The sequence below is a fragment of the Miniopterus schreibersii genome (genome assembly GCF_964146895.1).
Source record: "Miniopterus schreibersii genome assembly, chromosome: 2".
Taxonomy (NCBI): Eukaryota; Metazoa; Chordata; class Mammalia; order Chiroptera; family Miniopteridae; genus Miniopterus; species Miniopterus schreibersii.
In genome coordinates this window covers 35,413,706-35,436,350 of record NC_138102.1, presented here as the reverse complement: position 1 = coordinate 35,436,350, position 22,645 = coordinate 35,413,706, and the positions used below count along the sequence as shown (strand labels likewise).

At 37.9% G+C, this 22,645-nt stretch overlaps 1 protein-coding gene across 1 annotated transcript in view; it reads left to right on the top strand.

Moving 5' to 3' along the window:
• Window positions 1–654: 654 nt before the first annotated feature.
• Window positions 655–22,645, top strand: part of TM9SF2 (transmembrane 9 superfamily member 2) — a 49,737-nt gene continuing 27,746 nt past the window's right edge. Inside the window, exons 1-4 of the mRNA XM_081128377.1 lie at window positions 655–1,024; window positions 14,229–14,296; window positions 18,997–19,090; window positions 20,857–20,984. Coding sequence (XP_080984503.1) covers window positions 857–1,024; window positions 14,229–14,296; window positions 18,997–19,090; window positions 20,857–20,984 — 458 coding nt within the window. The 5' untranslated portion in view covers window positions 655–856. The remainder of the gene's footprint in view (window positions 1,025–14,228; window positions 14,297–18,996; window positions 19,091–20,856; window positions 20,985–22,645) is intronic.

The following is a 22,645-nucleotide window of genomic DNA, read 5'->3' as shown; positions in this document are numbered from 1 at the left end:
TAGCGAATTTGTTTCGCTAGGACTACTTTCCAAGCTGAGCCCTAGGATGTGCCCATGTCCTCCTCTGCAAAGCGTCAACACTGGTTTCTACTCGCCTCCTCCCGTTTTTCTGTCTCTTTTCACTCACTCTTAAAGAGGCCTGGTTTGTTCTGTGCAAACAATCTGGCCGACTCAGGAATGCGCCACTGCCTCCGTGGCTGGGAAGCGTCCGTGCTGCCAGCTCTGAGCAGCTGTCTGTGGGAGCGAGGACTTAAGGCTCGTTCTTCCCCCTTTTCTTTCCTTATCCTGCTCCCAGCCAGGTGTTTCCCGGAACTTCTTTCCGCCACCAACTCCGCCTCTATGAGCAAGTACTCCCTGGAGCACCAGCTCCGTAACAGGGGTTGCCACGCTGCGGGCCGCGCGGTGAGGGAATTGCAAGATGTTCAAGGAAAGTTGAGACAAAGCAACAAGCCGGGCGCGCCAGGCAAGCGGGCCTGCTCCACCGCGCTCCAAGGGCGCTCTAGATCGGAACTTGGAATGGGAACCTGAGCGCTGGGACCTCTCTCCCAGCAGCTACCCAGCCGGCCAGCTGAAAACCTGGAAAGTGGATTTCCTCCACGCTCCCTCCCGGAAACTCGTCGGGGCGCTAGGCGGCTGCTCTCACTGAGCATGTGCAGGCGGCGTTGCGCATGCTCTGTCGAGGTCCGGTTCGGTTTCTGTTGCGGGATCGGCGGTGCCTCTCATCGCAACCGGAACAGTCCGTCGCGGGGCCGGCCTCCCTCTACTTGGGCCGCCTTGTCGTGGTCTCCGAGGCTCCCGGCCCCTCATTCCCCTTTCACCCCTTCGGCTCGTCTGTCCTTCTCCCGAAACAGCCATCATGAGCGCGAGGATGTCGGCGTCCCCTCCACTTGGGTGGCCGCGGTGGCTGCTGTTGCTACTTCTGCTGGGGGCGGCCCAGGGCCCGCGTCCGGGCGCCGCTTTCTACTTGCCCGGCCTGGCACCGGTCAACTTCTGCGAAGAAGACAAAAAGAGCGACGAGTGCAAGGTCGGTGAGACCTGGTGGACCTCCGGGTGCACTTTCGGAAGGGGACGCCTCCCTTTGCCCTGGAAGATGGGGTCCGAGGGGAAGGGGGCGTAGCAGTGGGTGGGGTCAGGTGTCTCCCGTAGCTCCGGGGCTGGCCCCGCTCCGGGTCCGAGGCTCTGGAATGGCCCTTGTGCGGGGTTAGGTTCTGGAGGACTCCGGGCCTCAGGCTCGTCTCCCGCCTGGCGGGCCAGGTTGCACCAGCAACTGTGTTCGGTTTTCCTGGAACAGGGACTGTGTGTACGGCGCTGTCCTGGAGTCGGATGCGTGCGACACGCCAGCGAGCGTCCCGTGAGTGAAAGTCATCGCTCACAGCGCTGTCACGCAGTCCGAGCAAGTGGACGACCAGGTCTTCCAGTAACTTTTTATTTCATTGCTTCCTCTTTCATTATAGGGCTTTGGTCATTGAACTTCACCTTTAACAGTTAGTTCGTTTGTGGGATATAACACCCTGAACCGCGGAAACTGCATTCATCAAGAGTTGCTGTGATGGTTGAATCAGTTAATTTCTATCTTTTAAGTGTAAAAAGAAAATTTTAATATACAAAAATATGTAAGGTCCAGCGATTTAGTTTTGCCGAGATTGTTTTAAACACTTAAAAGGAGCAGACGTCAAGAGAAACTGGCGTTTTCTTCCTCCAGCAAGTCTTGAAAACGTTAATCTCTTTTAAGGCGTTCACACTCAAGGTTTTCGGTTTAACTGCTAGCAAAAGAGACATAAGTAAAAGTAAACTCCTTTTAGATTATTTGACAAAGGCCATAATGATATACACAATTATTCTAAGTTGGTAAAACAACGTTTTGGGCTTGAGGATCTCTTTGAAACCATTAATAATTTTGACAATTCAAATCGTTTAGCAAGCTTTCACAGTCTGTAAATAGGTTTGTTTATTAAGTTTGATTTTATTTTTTTAAAAGCTGGTGTTTATTTTATTACTGCCAGCTTTACTGTAGCTGTTAATACTGAGCTTATTTTAGGGCATTAAAGAAACTATTAAATTTTTCATAGGATTTTACAGTTTCTGTTTAAAACTTGGATCTCTGAAAATGTCTCAGGATCTTTAAGGTTTACTCAAGTCAGTAGTTAGCCCTTGAAACTAGCTCTCATACTTTGTAGCGTAAGAAGCGTTCTGACTGAAAGGATGTAGTGCTTCCAAGTGGAAGGGAAAGCTAGTCTCACAAGCACACTGGCTTTTCCACTAAATATTTTAGTAACCAGCCTTTAGAACCTAGTATGTGGTAAATTTAAATTTAACAGCAATCGTGTACTGTATTCCTAGTGCCTCAGAGACAAAAAATGTATCTGTCTTCTAGGAACCTCAAAGTAAAGGGCATAAGTATTTCAACAGATTATAGAAATCTGATATGCTATTGAAGATGTATGTCCAAGGTGCCCTACAACAGGAATGAGGAAACATCTGTGGATTGGAGTCTTCAGGGAAAGCTACAGAGAGGAAGTGACATTTGAGATGGACTTCAGAAAATGATTATGAGTGAAATTTACAGCTGGTCTGCCAGTTAGATGATTTTTGTTTTCTCAACAGGTCCTCTTTAAGTAGCTACTTCTTAGTTGACTTTTGGCTAATTTCAGAGAGTCCTTTTGGATTTTTAATTTTCAAAGGTATAGGGATAAAACAGGCAAGGCACATTTTACTGAAATGTTTGGGCTTCATCTTTGTTGCCAGCTGCTTTCAGATCTTGGTCAATGGAAACAACTCTTTGATGAGAAGAGAGATATACTTTTAGCAGTTTTTGTTTTTCCTACTATTTGACTAACTCTTATAGGGAGTTTGAAGTGAACCTTAATATTTCTTCTCTTAAACAGTTTAACATTTCATTAATTTATTCCTCATCCATTTCATATTTGTTAAGAACAGTCTTGTGTACACTATTCAGAAAAGCTGAAGGGACTTATTTTAAAAATTAGAAATGGGGCCCAGCTGGCAGGGCTCAGCGGTTCAGCATCAACCTAGGATCCAGGAGATCAAGGTTGGATTCCTGGTCAGGGCACATGCCCAGGTTGCAGGCTCGATCCCCAGCAGGGGGCGTGCAGGAGGCAGTGGATCAATTACCCTCTCATCATTGATGTTTCTATTTCGCTCCCTCTCCCATCCTCTCTTTAAAATCAATAAAATAAAATAAAAATTTTTTAAATGTTGAAAAAGTCTATTTAAAAAAATTAGAAATGGGAGTAATTATTTCCAGAAGATGCTGTTAGAGTAGGGAATCAGGAGTTGCATGAACTGGGCAGGTTATTGATAATTTGCATCAGTTTTTCCTGTAACAGGGATAATCATATTTCCATATTATATATTTCCCTTGAAAGGTATTATACATTTCTTAGACGCTAGGTACAATATTTATCATAATTGTGATATTATAAAACATAAGTGTATAGATGAAACAGATATGGATATCTTCAACATAAATATAATTTATGTAGTCTTTTTTGGAAAAAATTAATTTTAGAGAAGAGAGACATCGATTTGTTGTTCCACTTATTTATGCATTCATTGGTTGATTTTGTATGTGCCATGACTGGGGCTCAAACCCTCAACATTGGTGTATTGGGACGATGCTCTAACCACCTAAGCTACTGGGCCAGGGCCTATGTAGCATAGTCTCTATATGTACTGTAAAGTTCATGTCCTGCATTTAGCTCACACTATACACACACACACACACACACACACACAGAAAGAGAGAGAGAGAGACAATCAAAAGGATTTGGTCATTTTCACCTCTCAAACTATTTTATGTTCAGTTTAGAGGCAGAGAACCAGAAGTTCAGTGAACATGAAATTCTATTTATATTGCTCTGACTTCTGATTTATAATCTTTTTTTATTTTTTATATGTCTTTATTGATTTCAGAGAGAAGAAGGGAGAGGGAGAGAGAGAGAGAAAACATCGATGATGAGAGACTCATTGGTCGGCTGCCTCCTGCATGCTCCCTGCTGGGGATCAAGCCCACAACCCTGGCACGTGCCCTTACCTGGAATCAAACCTCAGTCTCCTGGATCATAGGTTGATGCTCAACTCTGAGCCACACCATCTTGGCCGGTTTATAATCTTTATTAGCATTCATAAATGGGTTACTTTTTTTCTTTTAGCTTGCCATCATTACATGCACGTACATTTGAATAGTGCACATTGTTATTGGTTTTATTGACTATATAGTATTTCATTCTATTATGTACTATGGTTTGCTTAACCATTTCTTGCTCGCAGAGCATTTAGATTGGTCCCAATTTTTCTCTATTATAAACAGCTTTGCTAGAATGTATTTAGTAGGAATTACTTGCATATTCCCAAATATAAAATTACTAGGTTAAAAGCAAGAAACACTTTTATAGCTCTATTTAATGTTACAAGGGTTCTTTTAAGAAAGATAGGTTTGACTTACAGTGCCATTAGCTAAATGATTTCGTGTCTCCACAGTATTTTAAAATTTTTATATATCAACTAAATAGCTTTGTGATGGTACCTAAAACACTTTTAATTGAATTTATTGGGGTGATATTGATTAATTATATATGTTTCAGGTGTACATTTATATAATACATCAACTACATATTATATTGTGTTTACCACTCCAAGTCAAGTCTCCTTCCATTACCACTTATCCTCTCAAACCCTCTTCTACCTCCTCCTACCCCCTTTTCCTCAGGTAATCACCATGCTATTGTCTGTGTCTATGAGTTGTTTGGGTTTTTTGGTGTGTGTTTGTTTGTTTGTTTTTGCTTAATCCTTTCACTTTTTTTTCACCCAGCCTCCAACTCCCCTCTCCTCTGACAGCTTTTAGTCTGTTCTCTATTTATGAGTCTGTTTCTGATTTGTTAGTTTATTTTGTTTATGAGATTCCACATGTGAGTGAAATCATATGGTAGTACTTGTCTTTCTCTGACTGACATTTCACTTAGCATTACTTTCATTGCTATTGAGGTTTCTCTGTCTTATGTTTTTTATTTGCCTTATTTTGTCAGTTTTTGAAACCAGAGTAATAAAGTTTTGAACTATGGTATTTCTTTCCTCTAGAATCTATTTTACTTTATTAAATCAGGGAACAATAAGTTGACTGCAGTAAGTAGAATAAAGCTCTGATCAGAAGTGAACAAATCTTCACAGGATAAAATGTGCAGTTCTAATCGACTTGTAAAAGTTTTGGCTATTTCAGTTAGCTGCTACATGCTGTTCAGCTTTAGAGTGAGTCTTCAGTGTGCTGAGTGGTATTCTGATAGCTGAAGATTAGTGAGCAATTCATTGTTGCTGCTTTTAACTTTCAAGTAATTATTGATTTGTCAACATGAATTCAGACCTAACAACTAAACTCACCAAACATCTGTCACTCTTTCACTATTTGATGTACAGTCATGTTCTTAGAGGAAAGATTAAGCTGTTTTTTCCTGACCAGTAAGAAAAAATGACCAAATGTACTCACTAGTAGCTTTTTAAAGGGGGTATATTTAGCCCTGGCCAGGTGGCTCAGTTGATTGGAGTGTCGTCCCATACACCGAAAGGCGGTTAGTTTGTTCAATTCCTGGTCAGGGCACATATCTAGGTTGCAAGTTTGATCCTGGTCAGGGTGCAGTACCAGAGGAAACCCGATCTATGTTTCTCTCTCTCTCCCTCTCTCCCTCTCCCTCCCTCTCTCCCTCTCCCTCCCTCTCTCCCTCTCCCTCTCCCTCCCTCTCCCTCTCCCTCTCCCTCTCCCTCTGCCTCTCCCTCTCCCTCTCCCTCTCCCTCTCCCTCTCCCTCTCCCTCTCCCTCTCCCTCTCCCTCTCCCTCTCCCTCTCCCTCTCCCTCTCCCTTCCTCTCTCCCTTCCTCTCTCCCTCTCTCTCTCCCTCTCTCTCTCCCTCTCCCTCCCCCTCTCCCTCTCCCTCTCCCTTCCTCTCTCCCTTCCTCTCTCCCTCTCTCTCTCCCTCTCTCTCTCCCTCTCCCTCCCTCCCTCTCCTTCCCTCCCTCTCCCTCCCTCTCCCTCCCTCCCTCCCTCTCCCCCTCTCCCCCTCTCCCCCTCTCCCCCTCTCCCCCCTCCCCCTCCCTCTCTCTCTCTCTCTCTCTCCCTCCCTCTCTCCCTCCTTTTCTCTCTATGAGTACCGTGCCCTAACTGATTGTGCCACCGGAGCTCCCTTTCCTTTCTCTCTAAAAATCAGTGAAAACATATCCTGATTTGAGGATTAAAAAAAGGTTAAGAGCCCTGGCTGTGGCTCAGTTGGTTGGGCGCCGTCTCCTGCACCTAAAGGTTGCTGATTTTGATTCCTGGTCCAGGCACATGCCAGGGTTGCAGGCTTGATCCCTGGTAGGGGGCATGCAGGAGGCAGCTGCTCGATGTTTCTCTTTCTCCCTTCCTCTTTCTCTAGAATCAGTGAAAAACATATTCTCGGGTAAAGGGAGATTAAAATAATAATAACAATGTGTTGCTGTCTTTGGCTCTCCACAAAGGGAAGCTCCTCCAAAGGTTTATACTTGAACATCTGAAACAAAACCATAGACGTGCTCCACATCCCACATCTCAACATAATCACACAGACACAAGTAAGTCTAGAGACTGGTCCGTGTTATCAGCCTTAGAGCCCAGTTCCTATTCTTCTTTGCAATTTTATATCAGTGTCCACTCAGTAAGTGTCGTAGTTAATTGTAGCCACTATGAGTGTGCTCTACAAGGAGATTCTCTGTTGCCATTAAAATTAAGTATCCTTGAAAGACTTTGAAGGAAATTTGTGAAATTTTTTTTCTTTGCTCTTGTTATTCTCAACTGTCAAACCTACTGATTGCCCTTTGCTAATAATAATAATGATTAAGATGGCACTTGTATTAACCTGACACACAATTGTAATACAAGTATAAAGACAACACTTGTATTATAATTGTTGTGATTTTTAGATGGGGAAACTGAAGCTGGGTAAGACATAGTAACCCTCTCAAGAATACATAGGTAGGTCACATAACTGCTGGTCAGATAACTCAAAAGTTCATGAATACCCATTTGTGTGTTCCACCATTTTTATTGTCTGATTTAAGATTTTTCTTCTTCAGAATTTTTGCCACTGTAAATACTTCAGTATTTAACAGTGGAAGTTTTTATAGTTTTTCTTTTTTGTAGCTCTGCCTTGGGATCTCAAACCCTTTTGTCACTAGTCATTTGCTTTGATCCTTGTACAAAGTCAAATTTCTTCACTGAGATTTCTTTCTGTGTTGAAAACCAATTGTAGGTGTGGGGTGGGACAGATGTGATGACAGTGAGGTAAGATTATAAAAGCAGAAACAAAGGAACAAAGAAATAGGGGGGGAAATGCAGTCCTGTGGCATGGCCCCGTGTGCCTTAAGGCAGTAATATAGAGTGTAGTTGTGACCAAAGCTGGGATCAGATGTAAAATGGACAGATTAGGACTAGAAATAAAATTGTACATTTGGAAGGAGATGGACTTAGAACTCTAAATTAAATCAAACTATTTCCATTATAAAGTTTTTATGGCGTAAGTTTTTCTTTAGAATTTATAGTCTTAATTTAGGACTTATCCGTGTCTTCCTCAAAACGTTTAATGTTGTAACAACTTTTCGTGCTTGTAATAACTCAGTTTGGGACATTTTGAAAGCAGGATTGTGAAGTAACTAAGTAACCCTTAAGGTTCTTTCAAGTTATGTTAGTAATATTTTGGAGTTGGCCCTCTAGTTAAGGCAGATTTCCAGAAGGAGATGCACTTAACTTTTGGATGAGGAATAAAGAAGTTTAGAGAGGAAAGTGACCTTAAAATTCATCAAATATTGTCCTCTCGTAGCACATTGCTATTTTAGTAATAAGAAAATTAAATCCCATAGAGATGTAGTGTGTGCCCCAAGAATATAGAAATAGCTTTGTCACTTTAACTTTCTCAGATGTATGCCTTGTTTCCCCATCTGGATTATAAATTCTTTGAAAGCAAGTATTGATGTATTTGTATTATATCACTCACAATGTCTGGTACAGGACATGGTATTGAATAAATGTGCTGATTGAATTTCTTCTGGTTTCTCAGGATTTGTTGTTGTTAATATTCTTTAGTTTTCACATACATTGCAAATTCTACAATTTCCCCCTATTTAATACTTTTGAAGTCAACTTTCCTGCTTAAACATTTTTCCACTGTAAAGTGTACTCTTTCACCTTATTTCTTACTGCTTTGATTTGGCTTCTGTTGTTTCATAGTAAGACTAAAAGCCTGCTCTCAACTTTAAAGGCTTTTCTATTTTCAACTCTTTTTTTTTTTTTTTTAATATGTCATTATTGATTTCAGAGAGGGGGGCGGAGAGAGAGAAACATCAATGATGAGAGACTCATTGATCAGCTGCCTTCTGCATGCCCCCTACTGGGGATCGAGCCCGCAACCCGAGCATGTGCCCTGACCGGGAATCAAACCAGGATCTCCTGGATTATAGGTTGATGCTCAACTGCTGAGCCACACCATCCAGGCTTTCCAACTCTTAATTGTGACAATTTTTCAAAATTCAGGAAAGTTGAAAGAATAGTATGATGATCATCTGTATATTCACCTAGCCCCTAGAATTAACAGTTTATATTTTTCCGTATTTGTGTATGTGTGTTTTTTGTGTGTGTTTTTTAAATCTTCACCCGAGGATATGTTTTCTTTTTTTATTTATTTGTAGAGAGAGAGAGAGGAAAGAAGAGAGGGAGAGAGAAACGTTGATGTGAGAAACATTGATCTGTTGTCTTTTGTATATGCCCCGATCTGGAATTGAACCCACAACCTTTTGGTGTACAGGATGATGCTCTAACCATCTGAGCCACCGGGCCAGGGCTGAATTTATATTTTTTTAGGGATGAATGTCATGATGTCTGTAGTGTACTTTTGCCCTTCATTGAAACCACATAAACTCATTAGTATCTCATTTCCTTTCTCCTTTCTCAATTTTTAACATTTGCTATATTGCCATATTACGAGGATCCCATCCTTATTACTTTTGAAATTTTCTTGTTTCACTATAAGGATCAATATTTAAAACAGAGTATTGTAAATGTGGCATATTTACAAATGTTGTAAATTGCGCTATTTTATGTTAAAGGTATTATTACTTTTAATTTACATCTCTTAGCATGTTTTAAGTGAGATGATAATTCTTAAATTTTCATATTTTTACAATTTAAAAAGGAAGGATGAATGAAACTGCTACAAAAATAGCCCAGCCCTGCCAGGGTGGCTCAGCGGTTGAGCATCGACCTAGGATCTAGGAGATCGGGGTTCGATTCCCGGGCAGGGCACATGCCCAGGTTGTGGGCTGCAGCCGATCAATGACTCTCTCATCATTGATGTTTCTCTCTCTCTCTCTTCCTCTCCTTTCCTCTCTCTGAAATCAATAAAGATATATTTAAAAATAAAATAAAATCTGAACAGATTTAAAAAAAAAAAAAAATAGCCCAGATGAACTGAATATCCAAGGTGTGTTTTGATTAGTTCACTGAACAACAAAAATAGGTCCATAATTTAGTGGTGATATCTATGATACACTAACTTTCCTATAAGAATAAGTGTGGAAAGTGTCAAAAGAGACAAGAAGTCAGAAAAGTAGAGGACTGAGAGCAGCAGAAATTAAAAGTGGTAATAGCAACAGTTGAGTTTACTTTCTTTGAGGCAGCAGTCCAGTTTTTGAACTTAATTTCTTTTCTTAACGTAGAGCAAGTAATCCCTAGTTCAGAAGGTTATGAGCATTGTGCTTGATAATTATCTTCCCCTTCCCTAGACTTAGAGCAGAGAAGAGGGTATGAATAGGCATAAACAGTAGATCGGGAAACAGACTGTCTCAGTGCTCTTCAATGGAAGGAGAAGAGGGAGGGCCTCTCACGGAAACCCTCAGGCTATCCTAATGCTGGTTCAGATTCAGTAGTGTCTATTTTCTCTAAAATAATAGGTAACAGCTATGCTTATTAGTCATTTAACTTTCAGTTGTTGCATACCAACTGTGGACCAGCTTCTGTGTTGTTTCTGTTTTATTATTACCTAATTCATTCCTCACATTCAAAATTATTACTTGCTTAAGAGCTCATGTTTATTAAGAGTAGACTTAGGATTTGCAATGAACCTAGCAGTCTGATGCAGTGCTGCCTCCAAACTGAAGTCGTGGTTCCTATTTATGTGCTGGGTGTTATAATTAGTTTTGTTCTTAGGTGAAAGTTTCATGAGAAAAATTGTTTTTTGGATTTTGCTATTTTGGAAAATTTGGGGACAGCCCTTGATGGCTTGTGGACATCCTTATAAATCACAAAGCAAAGCTAAAACATATGCTTGCTGGGCATTAGCACCTTTGTTATTAGGAGTCGAACTCAAAGCTATTCACCAGATCAGGAAAAGTTGACAGATAAGGTCAATTTAATGGGGATTTGATATTACATAAAATGCCAAGAAGATGGCTAAAAACTAATAACGTACAAATAAGAAAATAGGGAGGGAAAGGGTGTATGGGTCTTTGGGCTATAGACTAAAATGGAGTAAGTGTGGTAGTAATCAGTTAAAATGATTCTAAGTTATATAAACAAGAGACTAGCATGGTTTCTGGAAGAGAAATTTTCCTGACTTGTAGAGTTATTCAAAGACTTGCAGTAGACGTACTTGCAGGAGGCCAGTGAGTTTGATTTCTGAAGTTTTGGCAGATTTTTTTTTTTTTTCTTAAAGATTAAATTGGAATTTAAAGTGGTGTGGGTTAGCTTATGGGCAGAGTGGGGTAGAGAATAAATCTATGGGGAACACAGACTTCCAGGACAGGTGCTTGAGGCTAATTTGGATCTTAAATTTAGCAGAGAATGAACTTAAAATGTTTCATAGCTTAAGCTCCTGTGTGTAACCCAAAATAAAAGGAATGTATTTCCTGGCGCTCTCTTAAAGTTATATGAAGGAACAAAAATTGATGTTAATTTGGTCATGAATAAGTTAAGAAAGTATATTTGGAGAAAACAACAATTACATTTTTAGATGATGTGCTCTAAGGTGTCAGTTATAGAACATAGGAAAGAGATGAAAAATATCATTGAAGAATTATGCTTTTGGCCAGAAAAGCTAATGAAAAGTAACAATGTCATTCTATATGCCTATATGAAACTTTAATGCCTAGCCCTTGAATTTTGCCTGTAATTCTCAATCACATACTTTTTAAGAAGAGTATGCGGGTAGGGCAAGGTCCCAAGAAAAACAACTGGCATGATCAAGGAGACAGATGATTCAAAAGATTAAGACCTTTCCATTTTGAAAGATTAAGGCTTAGAGATATGAGAGAAGTCAGAAAATGAGAATAGGGTTTTTCTGTGTCTTAGAATCCTGTAGCGTGAAGAAGTACCTTGAAACTTCAGAGAGAACATCATAGGCTAAGCAGAATTCTTGCCTCATCCATTGGGTAGAAATGGAAGAAACTTTTACCCTAAATTTATATGCCCTTGAACAGTGTTCTAAAATTTTTCACATAACATGAGTTCTTTGAACCCAGTGCCCTGTTTTAGGTTCTCTAAGATGTGAATTTAAAGAACATTGAAAAGTACCTAGAAAACCAAGGGCAAGGATGGACTAGGAGTCCAATCCAGCTTGCTGCCTGATTTTGTAGGGTCCTTGAACTAAGAAAATCAAATTTCTGTGCCCATAAATAGAGTTTTATTGGGCTACAGCCATTCTTATTCACTTATGTACCATTTATGGGTGCTTTTGCACTGCAATAGCAGAGACTATGAGTCCTGCAAAGCCTGAAATATTTACTCCCCAGCCCTTTAAGAAAAAGTTTGCCAATCCCTGGGATAGACTAACATTAGAGTTATTTTTCTAGGTAAAGAAAAGACTGTAGTGACTAAATTGTTAAGTGTATGAAGAGATACTAAGCAGTATTTTATACTTTTCTGTTACTATACTAATACTATATCATTAGCCTCCTGTGACTGTTTAAATGTAATTAAAATTAAATTTTAAATTCAATTCTTCAGCCACTTTAACCACATTTTAAGTGACCAATAGCCTTGTGTGTCTAGGGGCTATTATATTTGACAGTGCACATATTTCCTTCATTGCTTAAAGTTCTGTTGGACGTTACTACATAATAGTAAACATTTACATAGTACTTTGTGCCAGGGGCTGTTCTTGAATCTTCCCAAAGAACTCTTGAAACAGGGATTAGTATTACCTCCATTCTACAAATGAGAAAACTGAGGCACAGGGAAGTAAACTTGTCCAGATCACACAGCTAGTAAATGGCAGTCAGGATTTGAACCCAGGCAGCCTGGCTCAAAGTCCCTGTTCTTGACTCACTTTGTACTGTACAAAATTGAGAATAAGGAATATGCTTAATAGTAGCACAAGGGGTTTAGCTTATGTGGTGAAAATGTGGTTCGCCAGATTTTGAAACTCAAAACATAGAAAGTTATGTAGAATTATAATAGCTACATTCTTTTCTATAGAGAAATATAGAGATGTGAACTGGATTAGCTTATTAGAGACCTTTCAGTCATCATTAAAATATATGAAATAGAGCTTTTGGATTCTGATGTATCTTCAAAGCAGTGAAAATTATAATTAGTGAACATTATTTTGTCAGTAAGCTATCAACTGGAATTTTACCTTCACAACAGTTAATATATTTGTGTGTTCAGGCATGTTATAGTGCTTATCTTTTTAGCTAAAATGACCAGATGTAGTCCTGAGTATTTTATGCAAAGAGACACATTTTCTTTGTGTGTTTGAGATAGTGTTGCCATTGAGTTATTTCATTTGAGTAGAAGTTTAGGGGTTGCATATGACACTGTGTTCAGTACTGTATATAAAGGCTAATGTTTTGTCTTCCATCTTACAACATGAATATTGAATGAGCATTTTAGTGAATAAGCAGTACAGTTTAGGCATTCCCAATTCTGAATATCATAAAATTTATTTGGTTTTATTTATCTATGAAGTACTTTAGAAGTGTTAACTCATCAATACCCCATATGAGGTAAATACTGTTACCCCTGTTTTGTAGATAAGAGAACTGAAACACCCATGAGGAAACAGATTGTTAAATAACTTGACCAAAGTCACACAAGTAGAATTTGAACCCAGGCAAACTGGCCCAAGTCTGTACACTTCTTTCCTGTTATGTTTTGTGGCTTTTCCCATGGCAGTGTTATTATTTGCTTGTTGTACATCAATATATTTTCTTGCTTTGGGATATTAAGTATAGAGGATGGCTGACAGCACTAGTGAATGAGATGAAAGTGACAAATGTGGCTTTATGCTATTCCAGAGAGCCTCATAATCACGGACTCCAGAGGCAGCCATAGCGGATTAACTATGTAAAAGTAACTTGTCCCTAGTAAACAGCTCCTATTTAATTTTTTTTGGTTATCACACAAATTACTTACTGGCCTCTTCTACTAAAGAATTCTGTCATGAATAGCAGTGAGCCCCTACTGAGAGAGTGTGCGTGTGTTTTGGGTTCTGTGGAAGAAAGAACCTGAAATACACCTTGGAGAAATTTGGAGAGCTTCAGTAGGAAGATGTAGCTTTAAATTAGCCCATATTTTCTAGGAAGCTTATACCGCTTTTCTTTCCCTCCCCCATTGTTGAACTTGATCTTGTCTTGTAAATTTCTTTGCTGTTATTACCATGTAGTTCAGCATTCTGAAATTGATCAAAGCAGCCCCAAAGTTAGGCTATGTAGTCATTGTCCATCTCCTGTTTGTTTAAGAGTACTCAAGTGCATGGGATTCTATTGTTACTCTAGGTGATCTAGAAATTTCTTACCTACTTAGAAGCATGTCTTGATTGCAATGAGAATGTTTTAAAAAAATCACTTAAAAAATAAAAATTTTGTGTGTGCTGCAGAATGAAATACTAAGTTTGCAAACCAGGTTTTTAAAAACATCTATATTGATGTGGTGAATGATTTAATTAAAATATCTTATTTAATTTTATAGAAATTTTAGAACTTAAAAAGCATTTAGAAAATATTGGAGACATTTGCATCTCTAAAAATTATTTTGATGTAATTTAAATGTATATAAATCTCACTTAGTGAATGGTTTTATAAAATAATTGTTTGAAGTGGGTTGGATATCATAATAATTCACATTTCAAGCATGTCAAATTTTTTTAAAATCCTAAGCATTACTTAAGTTTTGATCTTCAGTTGTTTATATTCTAATTATGTGTTTCCTTATTTTCAGGCTGAAATAGAGCTATTCGTGAACAGGCTTGACTCAGTGGAATCCGTTCTTCCTTATGAATATACGGCGTAAGTTTTTAGCTTGGTTTTTATATAAAATTTTATGCGATTCATCAGAATTTTGTGCATTTAGAATTTTATTTTCTCCAAAATTATGGATAAATTTACATGCTTTTAAAAATTTACAGGGCCTGAAAACATTTTTAAATGGGTAGTCTTTATTATTAAGATGTAAAATGTGATCTTTTTATGTCCCTTTGCAGTACAATAGAAGCACCAACTAAAACAATGGATTTCCTTTTTCATCTGACTGGACCAAAAGCCATTTTGTTTCCTTTAATTTTTTTTTTTTTTTTTTGGAATATATCTTTATTGATTTCAGAGAGAGGAAGGGAGAGGGAGAGAGAGAGATAGAAACATCAATGATGAGGGAGTCATTGATCGGCTGCCTAGCCCGCAACCCGGGCATGCGCCCTGGCCGGGAATCGAACCCCGATCGCCTGGATCCTAGGTCGACGCTCAACCGCTGAGCCATGCCCGGCCGGGCACCTTTAAATTTTTTAATAATAACCCTCCCACACACATTTTTTAAAATGTTTTAATTTATTGTTGATAGTATTACAGATGTCCCCCCGTTTGAACCCCCCACCCCCTCCCCCACCCCAGGCTTTCACCACACTATTGTCTGTGTCCATGGTTATGCATATATGCATATAAGTTCTTAGGTTAATCTCTCCCCACCCACCCACCCCTGCCTTCCCTCTGAGATTCGTCAGTCTGTTCCATGCTTCTACGTCTCTAGATCTATTTTGCTCATCTGTTTATTTTGTTTATTAGAACCCACACAGATTAAGATCATGGGATACTTGTCTTTCTCTGACTGGCATATTTCACTTAGCATAATACTCGCCAGGTCCCATAATGCTGTCTCAAAGGGTAAGGAATCCTTTTTTATAGCTGCATAGTATTCCATGGGTGTAAATGTTTGAGAAGATGCTTGATATGATTTCAGTCTTCTTGAACTTGTGGAGACTACTTTTTCTGTCCTAACATGTGGTCTGTCTTTGAGAATGTCCCATGTGCACTTGACAAGAATGTATATTATGCAGCTTTGGGGTGAAATGTTCTGTAAATGTCAATTAAATCCATCTGATCTAGTGTGTCATTAAGAATCACTGTTTCCTTATTGATTTTTTTGTCTGGAAGATCTGTCTAGTAAAGTCAGTGGAATGTTAATTCCCCTACTATGACTGTATTCCTGTTGATCTCTCCTTTAAAGTCCTCGAGAAGTTTTTTTTTTTCTTCAAGCCTATGTGAGTCTTTTGTTGTGAGGTGGGACTCTTGTAGACAGCATATATTTAGGTCATGTTTTCTTATGCATTCAGCTACCATATGCCTATTGATTGGAGCATTTAATCCATTTACATTTAAGGTTATTGATAGGTACATAGCTATTGCCATATTATTTCTTTATGCCTGTGTTTCTCTTTCTCTCTTATTTCAACTTCTTAAGAGAGCAGCCCCTTTAACATTTCTTGCAATGCTGGTTTGGTGGTGATAAACTCCTTTAGCCTTTTTTTGTCTGGGAAGCTCTTTATTTCACCATCTGTTTTCAATGATAGCCTTGCTGGATAAAGTATTGTAGGTTTCAGATCTTTGCTTTTCATTACTTTGAATACTTTATTCCGTTCCCTTCTGGCCTGTAGAGTTTCTGATGAGAAGTCAGCTGACAGCCTTATGGGAGCTCCTTTGTAGGTAACAGATTGCTTTTCTCTTGCTGCCTTTAATATTCTCTCTTTGTCTTGAATTTTTGTCATTCAAGTTAAGATGTGTCTGGGCGTGGGCCTCTTTGGGTTCTTCTTGCTTGGGACTGTCTGTGCCTCCTGAACTTGTGTGGCTTTTTCCTTCACCAGGTTAGGGAAGTTTTCTGCCATTATTTCTTCAAACAGGTTCTCTAACTTTTGCTTACTTTCTACATCTTCTGGCACTCCTATGATGCAAATATTGTTATGTTTCCTGTTGTTCCATAGCTCCCTTAAACTGTCCTTTTTTTAAATTGTTTTTTCTTTTTGGTTGTCTGAGTTTTTTTTCTACACTGTATTCTAATTCACTGATCCGATCCTCAGCTTCCTGTAATCTGCTGTTTATTCCTTACAATGTATTTTATATTTCTACTGTGTCATTCTTAATTTCCTTCATAGTTTCCATATCTTTTCTCATGATGTTGAGCATCCTTATGATCAGTATTCTGAACTCTGTATCTTATAGATTGCTTATCTCTATTTCATTTATCTCTTTTTCTGAAGAATTCTCTTATTCTTTCACTTGAGGCTTGTTTTTTGGTCTCCCCATTTTGCATGCCCTTTTGAATTTGTTTCTAAGTGTTAGGTAGATCTGCTAGGACTCTCCATATTTTGGATGATCTCTGGTGCAGGCCAATGCCAGACGCTGTTTGTGGCTTGCCTGTTTGAAGCTTTCCGCAATCCACAGCTTGTGGCTCCCTCTGCTGGGGCTGAATGTGTTTGGAAAGGACCAAGATGTGCACCAGGGTCTGCTTTCCCAAGCTCGGGTCCAGAAGCAAATTAGGCAAAGATAAAGCACCCAGAAGCTGATTGTTATTCACAGTCTCTTAATGAGCCTCAGGCTGTAGAAACTCCACAGGGTGGGGCAAGAAGTTTTCCAACAGGGTTGGGCAGTTATTCCCCCATTACTTAAAAGCTGCCTGGATAGTAAAAGACTACCAGACAAAGATGTCCCCTGCTGTATGGAGGAATGACTAAGCACACGAGTCCAGACGGGTGCCCTCCGAGCTCTATCTTCACAGCCCGCAATCCTGGGTTCATTTCACTCTGTTCTAATCCACTCCTCCTTCTCTCTGCTGGAGCCCAGGGTGAGTGGCTGCACATGAAACTTTGTGCATTGGCCCTTTAAGAGGGTGTCTGCATTTCCAGCCAACACTCCCTGGCAGACAGAAACCTCACTGCTTTTCACAGCTAAATGTTATGTGGGCACGTTTCTCAGTTCTGGTGCTCTGGGCTGGGGAGCCCAGCTTGGGGTTTAGACCCCAGAGTTCTCAGTGCACCCCCCCACAGCTGAGATATAACTTCAGCTGCTCCCTGTGGAAGCCCAGCCAGCCCTCTTCCGCCTCTGCACTTTCTGCCAGTCTCTATGCCGTCTCCACTTTATGTCCTTGGTTATAAGGGTTCTCTCCAGCTAGTCTTCAGTTGGTTATTCAGGATGGTTTTTCTATATTTTAGTTGTAATTCCAGTTTGGTCCTGGGAGAGTGTCAGTGTAGCTTTCACTTAATCTGCCTCCATCTTGGAATCCTCCAACCCCCACACATTTTTAAACAAAATCCTTATGTGCCATATAATCAGCCCCCAGAAATAATTACTTTAATTTGCCCCTCCACCTTTTTTCTCTTCCACATTCTAATTTACATAACCACATTTACACATTTTTAAACAAAATAGATTTCATACTATTATACTTGATTTGCACCTTGGTTTTCTTACTGAATCTGTTGTGGGCATCTTTTAATGTTAATACAACAGCTACCTCAGTCTTTTTAGTAGCTGTTTATTATTCCTTTGTAGAAATTGTATATAGTTCATGTATGATTTGTTTAACTAATTCTCTTTTTGACCATTTCGTTATTTCCATTTTATTTATGTTATAAAAATGCTGCATAATATCCTTTATTCATTTGACTATTGTATACCCTATTGGGTATAAAACATAGTTCTTAAATTTTAGTTGGCTTCTAAATTTCTCTAGTATCTAAGAATTTTTGAAAAAAATGTGTGTTTACTCTAAGAAAAGTGCACACTCAAAAAAGTAAGACTATCCTATAAGAATCCATATGCTTAAATATGTATGAGAAGAGAGTACAAAATTCATGAATAGATCAGCCATAACATATATTAAACTATTGGAGACTTGAATGCTTTTTCTAGTTTTTGTTTGTTTTATTATATAAACAATCATCTCTCCTTAAATCTTTGTGACTATTCCTGGGAAAACTCAATGGATCTCTTACATCCAGTAGATGGAGAGTCTTCATTTGAGGCCTACCCAGTCCCAGTTTTTTACCACCTGAGATTCATCTTCCTCTTAGGAATCTAATTAATCTGTAGCTATCATTATGCTGGTCTCAAATGCTCTATATTATTTCAGTGTGAACACAGAACCATCTCTTAATTTTTTAATAGCAAAGCTGAAAGTTGTCTGTAATGTTTAAACAAAATTTTATTAAAATATGGTTAGTAATACAAAGGAATTACAACACAGAGAGACACTTACAGCTGATTCCATTCCCAGAGGATCTGTTTAGCCAAGCTTCTCATATCTGGGACATGTTGGTCAGTATATCAGCATGAGGCAGAAACCTAGGAAAAATTGACACATCTTCCTGAAATGTAAATATTTAGATTAGAAAGTTATAACAAAAGGAGGTAAGTTACATAAAATTCACTTGAAGAATAAGGATGTAAATCATTTTATCATTGGAATAAAAATAAATTATCATGTATCAGTTATAAAAATTCCATAATTTACTTCTCATTATAAGTATTATTTAAAAATCAAAGCATTCTAAGGTATAATTTTCTGATGTTTTGGGGGGGTTTTGTTTGTTTGGGGTGATGTTGTACATGGAACTTGAGTATGAATATATTTCTTACTCATCTGTTGGAGGTGCTATAATGATCAATACCTCATCTTTATTGTTTTCTTTTATGTTCAAAAACCTAAATATTCTTTTCCTCAGGTTTGATTTTTGCCAAGCATCTGAAGGAAAACGCCCATCTGAAAATCTTGGTCAGGTATTATTTGGGGAAAGAATTGAACCTTCACCATATAAGGTTTGTATTTAGTGTTAAATGTTATTTAGTTGCAGTTTTTTTCCCTTACAGAAAATTCTGAGATAACTTGGCTGTCATAGCTAAAGAGGAATTCATTTTTCTTTTGCATCACGGAATAGTTTCTCAAAGTCACAGTTTAGAAGGTTCCCTCCCCTTCTCACGATACGTCATAGATAAGTTCATTTAACAAACACACATACAACCAGTATTATAAATGATAAGGTGGTAGCCCAAAGGACTGTGCTCAGACCCCTTGCCTCACCCTACAGAGGGACCTGGAACCCAGGCTTCAGTCATGAAAAGTTGCCCAGCTGCTCTACATTTCCTTCCATTCTTTGTGCGTGGTGTCCATAGACTTTCTCTGTTAGCAAATACAACACTACTTTGACTCCTTCATTGGGTTTTTGGGAAGCTAACCTTTCTATTTTTATCACTGAAAGTATATTTGGAACATCTTTTATATATTTTTAGGACATCAGCTAAACCAATCTAAACACAATAAGATATTCTTTTTAATATATGTACTTCATCATCACCCCAAATTATTCCACCCTTTAAAAAGGAACCTGTAAGGTTTACATAAGGTTAAAAATATTAAATAATTGCACAAATATTGCTGTGCTTAGAGAAGTACAATGCCTCCAGAGTGAAACTCTCCCCTGATAGATGGCAGCAGTGGGCCACATTTGAAACATTCGTTTTTCAACACATGCACAGAAACTGGTTTAGGGATTTTAATAAATGATGTACAAAAGGATGGACTACTTAGAAGTAAAACATATGCAGGTGTTTTTTTTTTACCTCCTGTAATGAAGTTCAAATTTATTAAAAGGTACACAATTAGGGATTATATATAGTTAGTTTAGTAAATTACAGCCTTTAGAATACCAGGAAATATATATATTTTTAAATTAAGACACAAAAAGGTCTTGATAAAATAAACATACATTATGTAATATTTTGTGAATATCGTTTTTACATACATGAAATAAATTCTAGACTCCAAAATTGGAGGAATTTTTAGTTTTTAAACTTTGGTTTAAAAAGTTACCAATTTTTGTTTCAATGTTATTATTTTATTTCAATTTTATTATTAAATAAGATCCTGAAAATTGACAAATTGTTTCAAATGTGAGTAAAAAAAATCATGTTTACCCTGATTTTAGATATACAAATTTCACTTGTAACATTCACAGTCCATGTTATCCTCTGCTAAATCTCCATTACCTGGCTGTAGGGGGCACTTAACAAATATCCACCAAATGAATATAGGGACATAAACACTTTGTCTGCTTCGTACTAGAAAGCCTTCAAATTCATAATTTCTAAAACATTGTCAGGAGACATTACTATGGAGAGACTGATCTTCCATTTTGTTCTCCATGTAGGTTTTATTGTTTAGTTGTTTTTTGCCTTCTAGGACTCATTTACATTTAGAAGGTGAGTTGATTGACATGACCAAAAATAAAAGCTCTTACTTATCAAAAGAAAAATTGATGATAAATTTTTATTTATTTTTATTTTTTTAATTAAAAATTTTTTTATTGAATTTATTGGAGTGATATTGGTTAGATGGTAAGTTTTTAGAGAAAAGAGTTAGATTGACTTTAAACCTGATTGAGCTACGACAAATTTAAAAATGTTTGTTATAAATATTAATGCACTTAAGTAATTAACGAGACCAATATTTTTACTCTAATTATGATATAGGTGTGACGGAATTGGATATTTTTACTTAATTTGCTTTCCACTTTATTTTAATACAGTTTACATTTAACAAGAAGGAGACTTGTAAACTTGTTTGTACAAAATCATACAATACAGAGAAAGCTGAAGACAAACAAAAGTTAGAATTCTTGAAAAAAAGCATGCTACTGAATTATCAACATCACTGGTAAGACATGGAGATTTTGGATTTATTACTTTTTCCTTTTCAAGATAAAACCTTTTTCACTAAATGTATAAATTACTTCATTGACTATAAACTATAGCAAATTAATTGATTTCCTATTTTTATTATTAGTATTAGCATGAAGTAGTGACTTTCTTGCAAGAGGATTGCTGAGGTTGACAGCTTGAAGTATTATCTTGTAATTGTGCTTAGATCGCGTTAATATCTGGTACTTGTTTTGGAACATAGAGCACTTTCATTCATATATAGTTAACAAGAACATATTTATGCTTTGGGGAAAGTACCTGAATCAATCTTCTAGAAAAATACTGTTATTTTATACTTGTACACCATGAAAAAGATGGTTAGAAGACAAAATTTAACTTTTGTTTGATGTTTGATAAATAGCATCTACTTCAAATAAAATACTTCTATTTTGTGTAACCTGTTTTTTATTTTATAAACATGATGCAACATTAACAAGGTTTTTACCAGTTTGTGTTGCAATCGAAAAGCATTTAAAAAGCATTTCTGCTTCCAAAGTAGCATTTACTTATTATACAGTATGCAGACTCTCAAAATCCAACTTTTCAAATATAACCATGGTTATTCTTCTAGGTGTTTTCCAACAAATGTCTGTATTATTATATGTGGGTTCATGGTTTACATGTTTTGCCTCTTCTAAAAAGTATAAGGTGCTGGAGGTGGTGAACTGATGACTATCTTCATGTCCTTCCTCTTGAATGTTTGTCTTATCAGTATCTCAGATTGAACCATTTGCCCACACCCAGGTTGGTTGGGAACCATTGATCTCAGTTTGGACATGACCAGATCCGGTGGCTCAAATAATATGGTGGGAGCCACATATTCCCTCTTGGCCCCTCAGTTCTTTTCCCTCCTCTTAATACAAAAAAGTCATAGGGAGGGGCAATCTTGGGTCACATGTCTATTCATATACTAGTCTGTGATTAGGGCAGTTCACTCTGATTAACCAGACCTGGGTAGTATACACCTAAACCATACAGAAATTAGTTTCTCATAGCAGAGCTCTGTTAGAAGGAAGAAAATTTGTACATTGTGCTAGTGTCAGACTCTTTCTCATGTGACCTTTAGTGCAAACAGGAACTTAAAAGTCTCTTCTGTCTCCTTTTTTTTTTTGGCTTCTGGTAAACCAAGAGCTTTTTTCCTCTAAGCTACTGTGAGAATATTACTTAGTAGTTGAATTGATGTAATTTGGGTACATTGGTTTATTTATAAGTAATTGAAATTTCCCTTAGTGTTTTTTTCTTTACTTCAAATTATTCTTTACAACCTTCAAAATCTGATTTAAGGCTCAGTGCATACATTTACATATTAGCCCCATTCACCTCTGTTTTCTCTGACAGCTGTTCATTTGTTGATCAAATGAAAAAATGACCCTTAAGGCCGACAGGTGATTTTTAACTGTGTCTTCTATCCTCTGTTCTTAGAATACTGTAGATAGTCTTGCTCCTAGAGGTAATAGAAGTAGCTCTTCAGTAACTTCCTCACAGTAATGTACTTAGAAATATTTTAAACTAACTAATGATCCATTTAACATAGGTACTATTTTGATGTTGGGATGCTTAATAACAAAAAGAATAAATAATTTAAAATAGTTTACAAAGTTAGAAAGCATTTGTTAG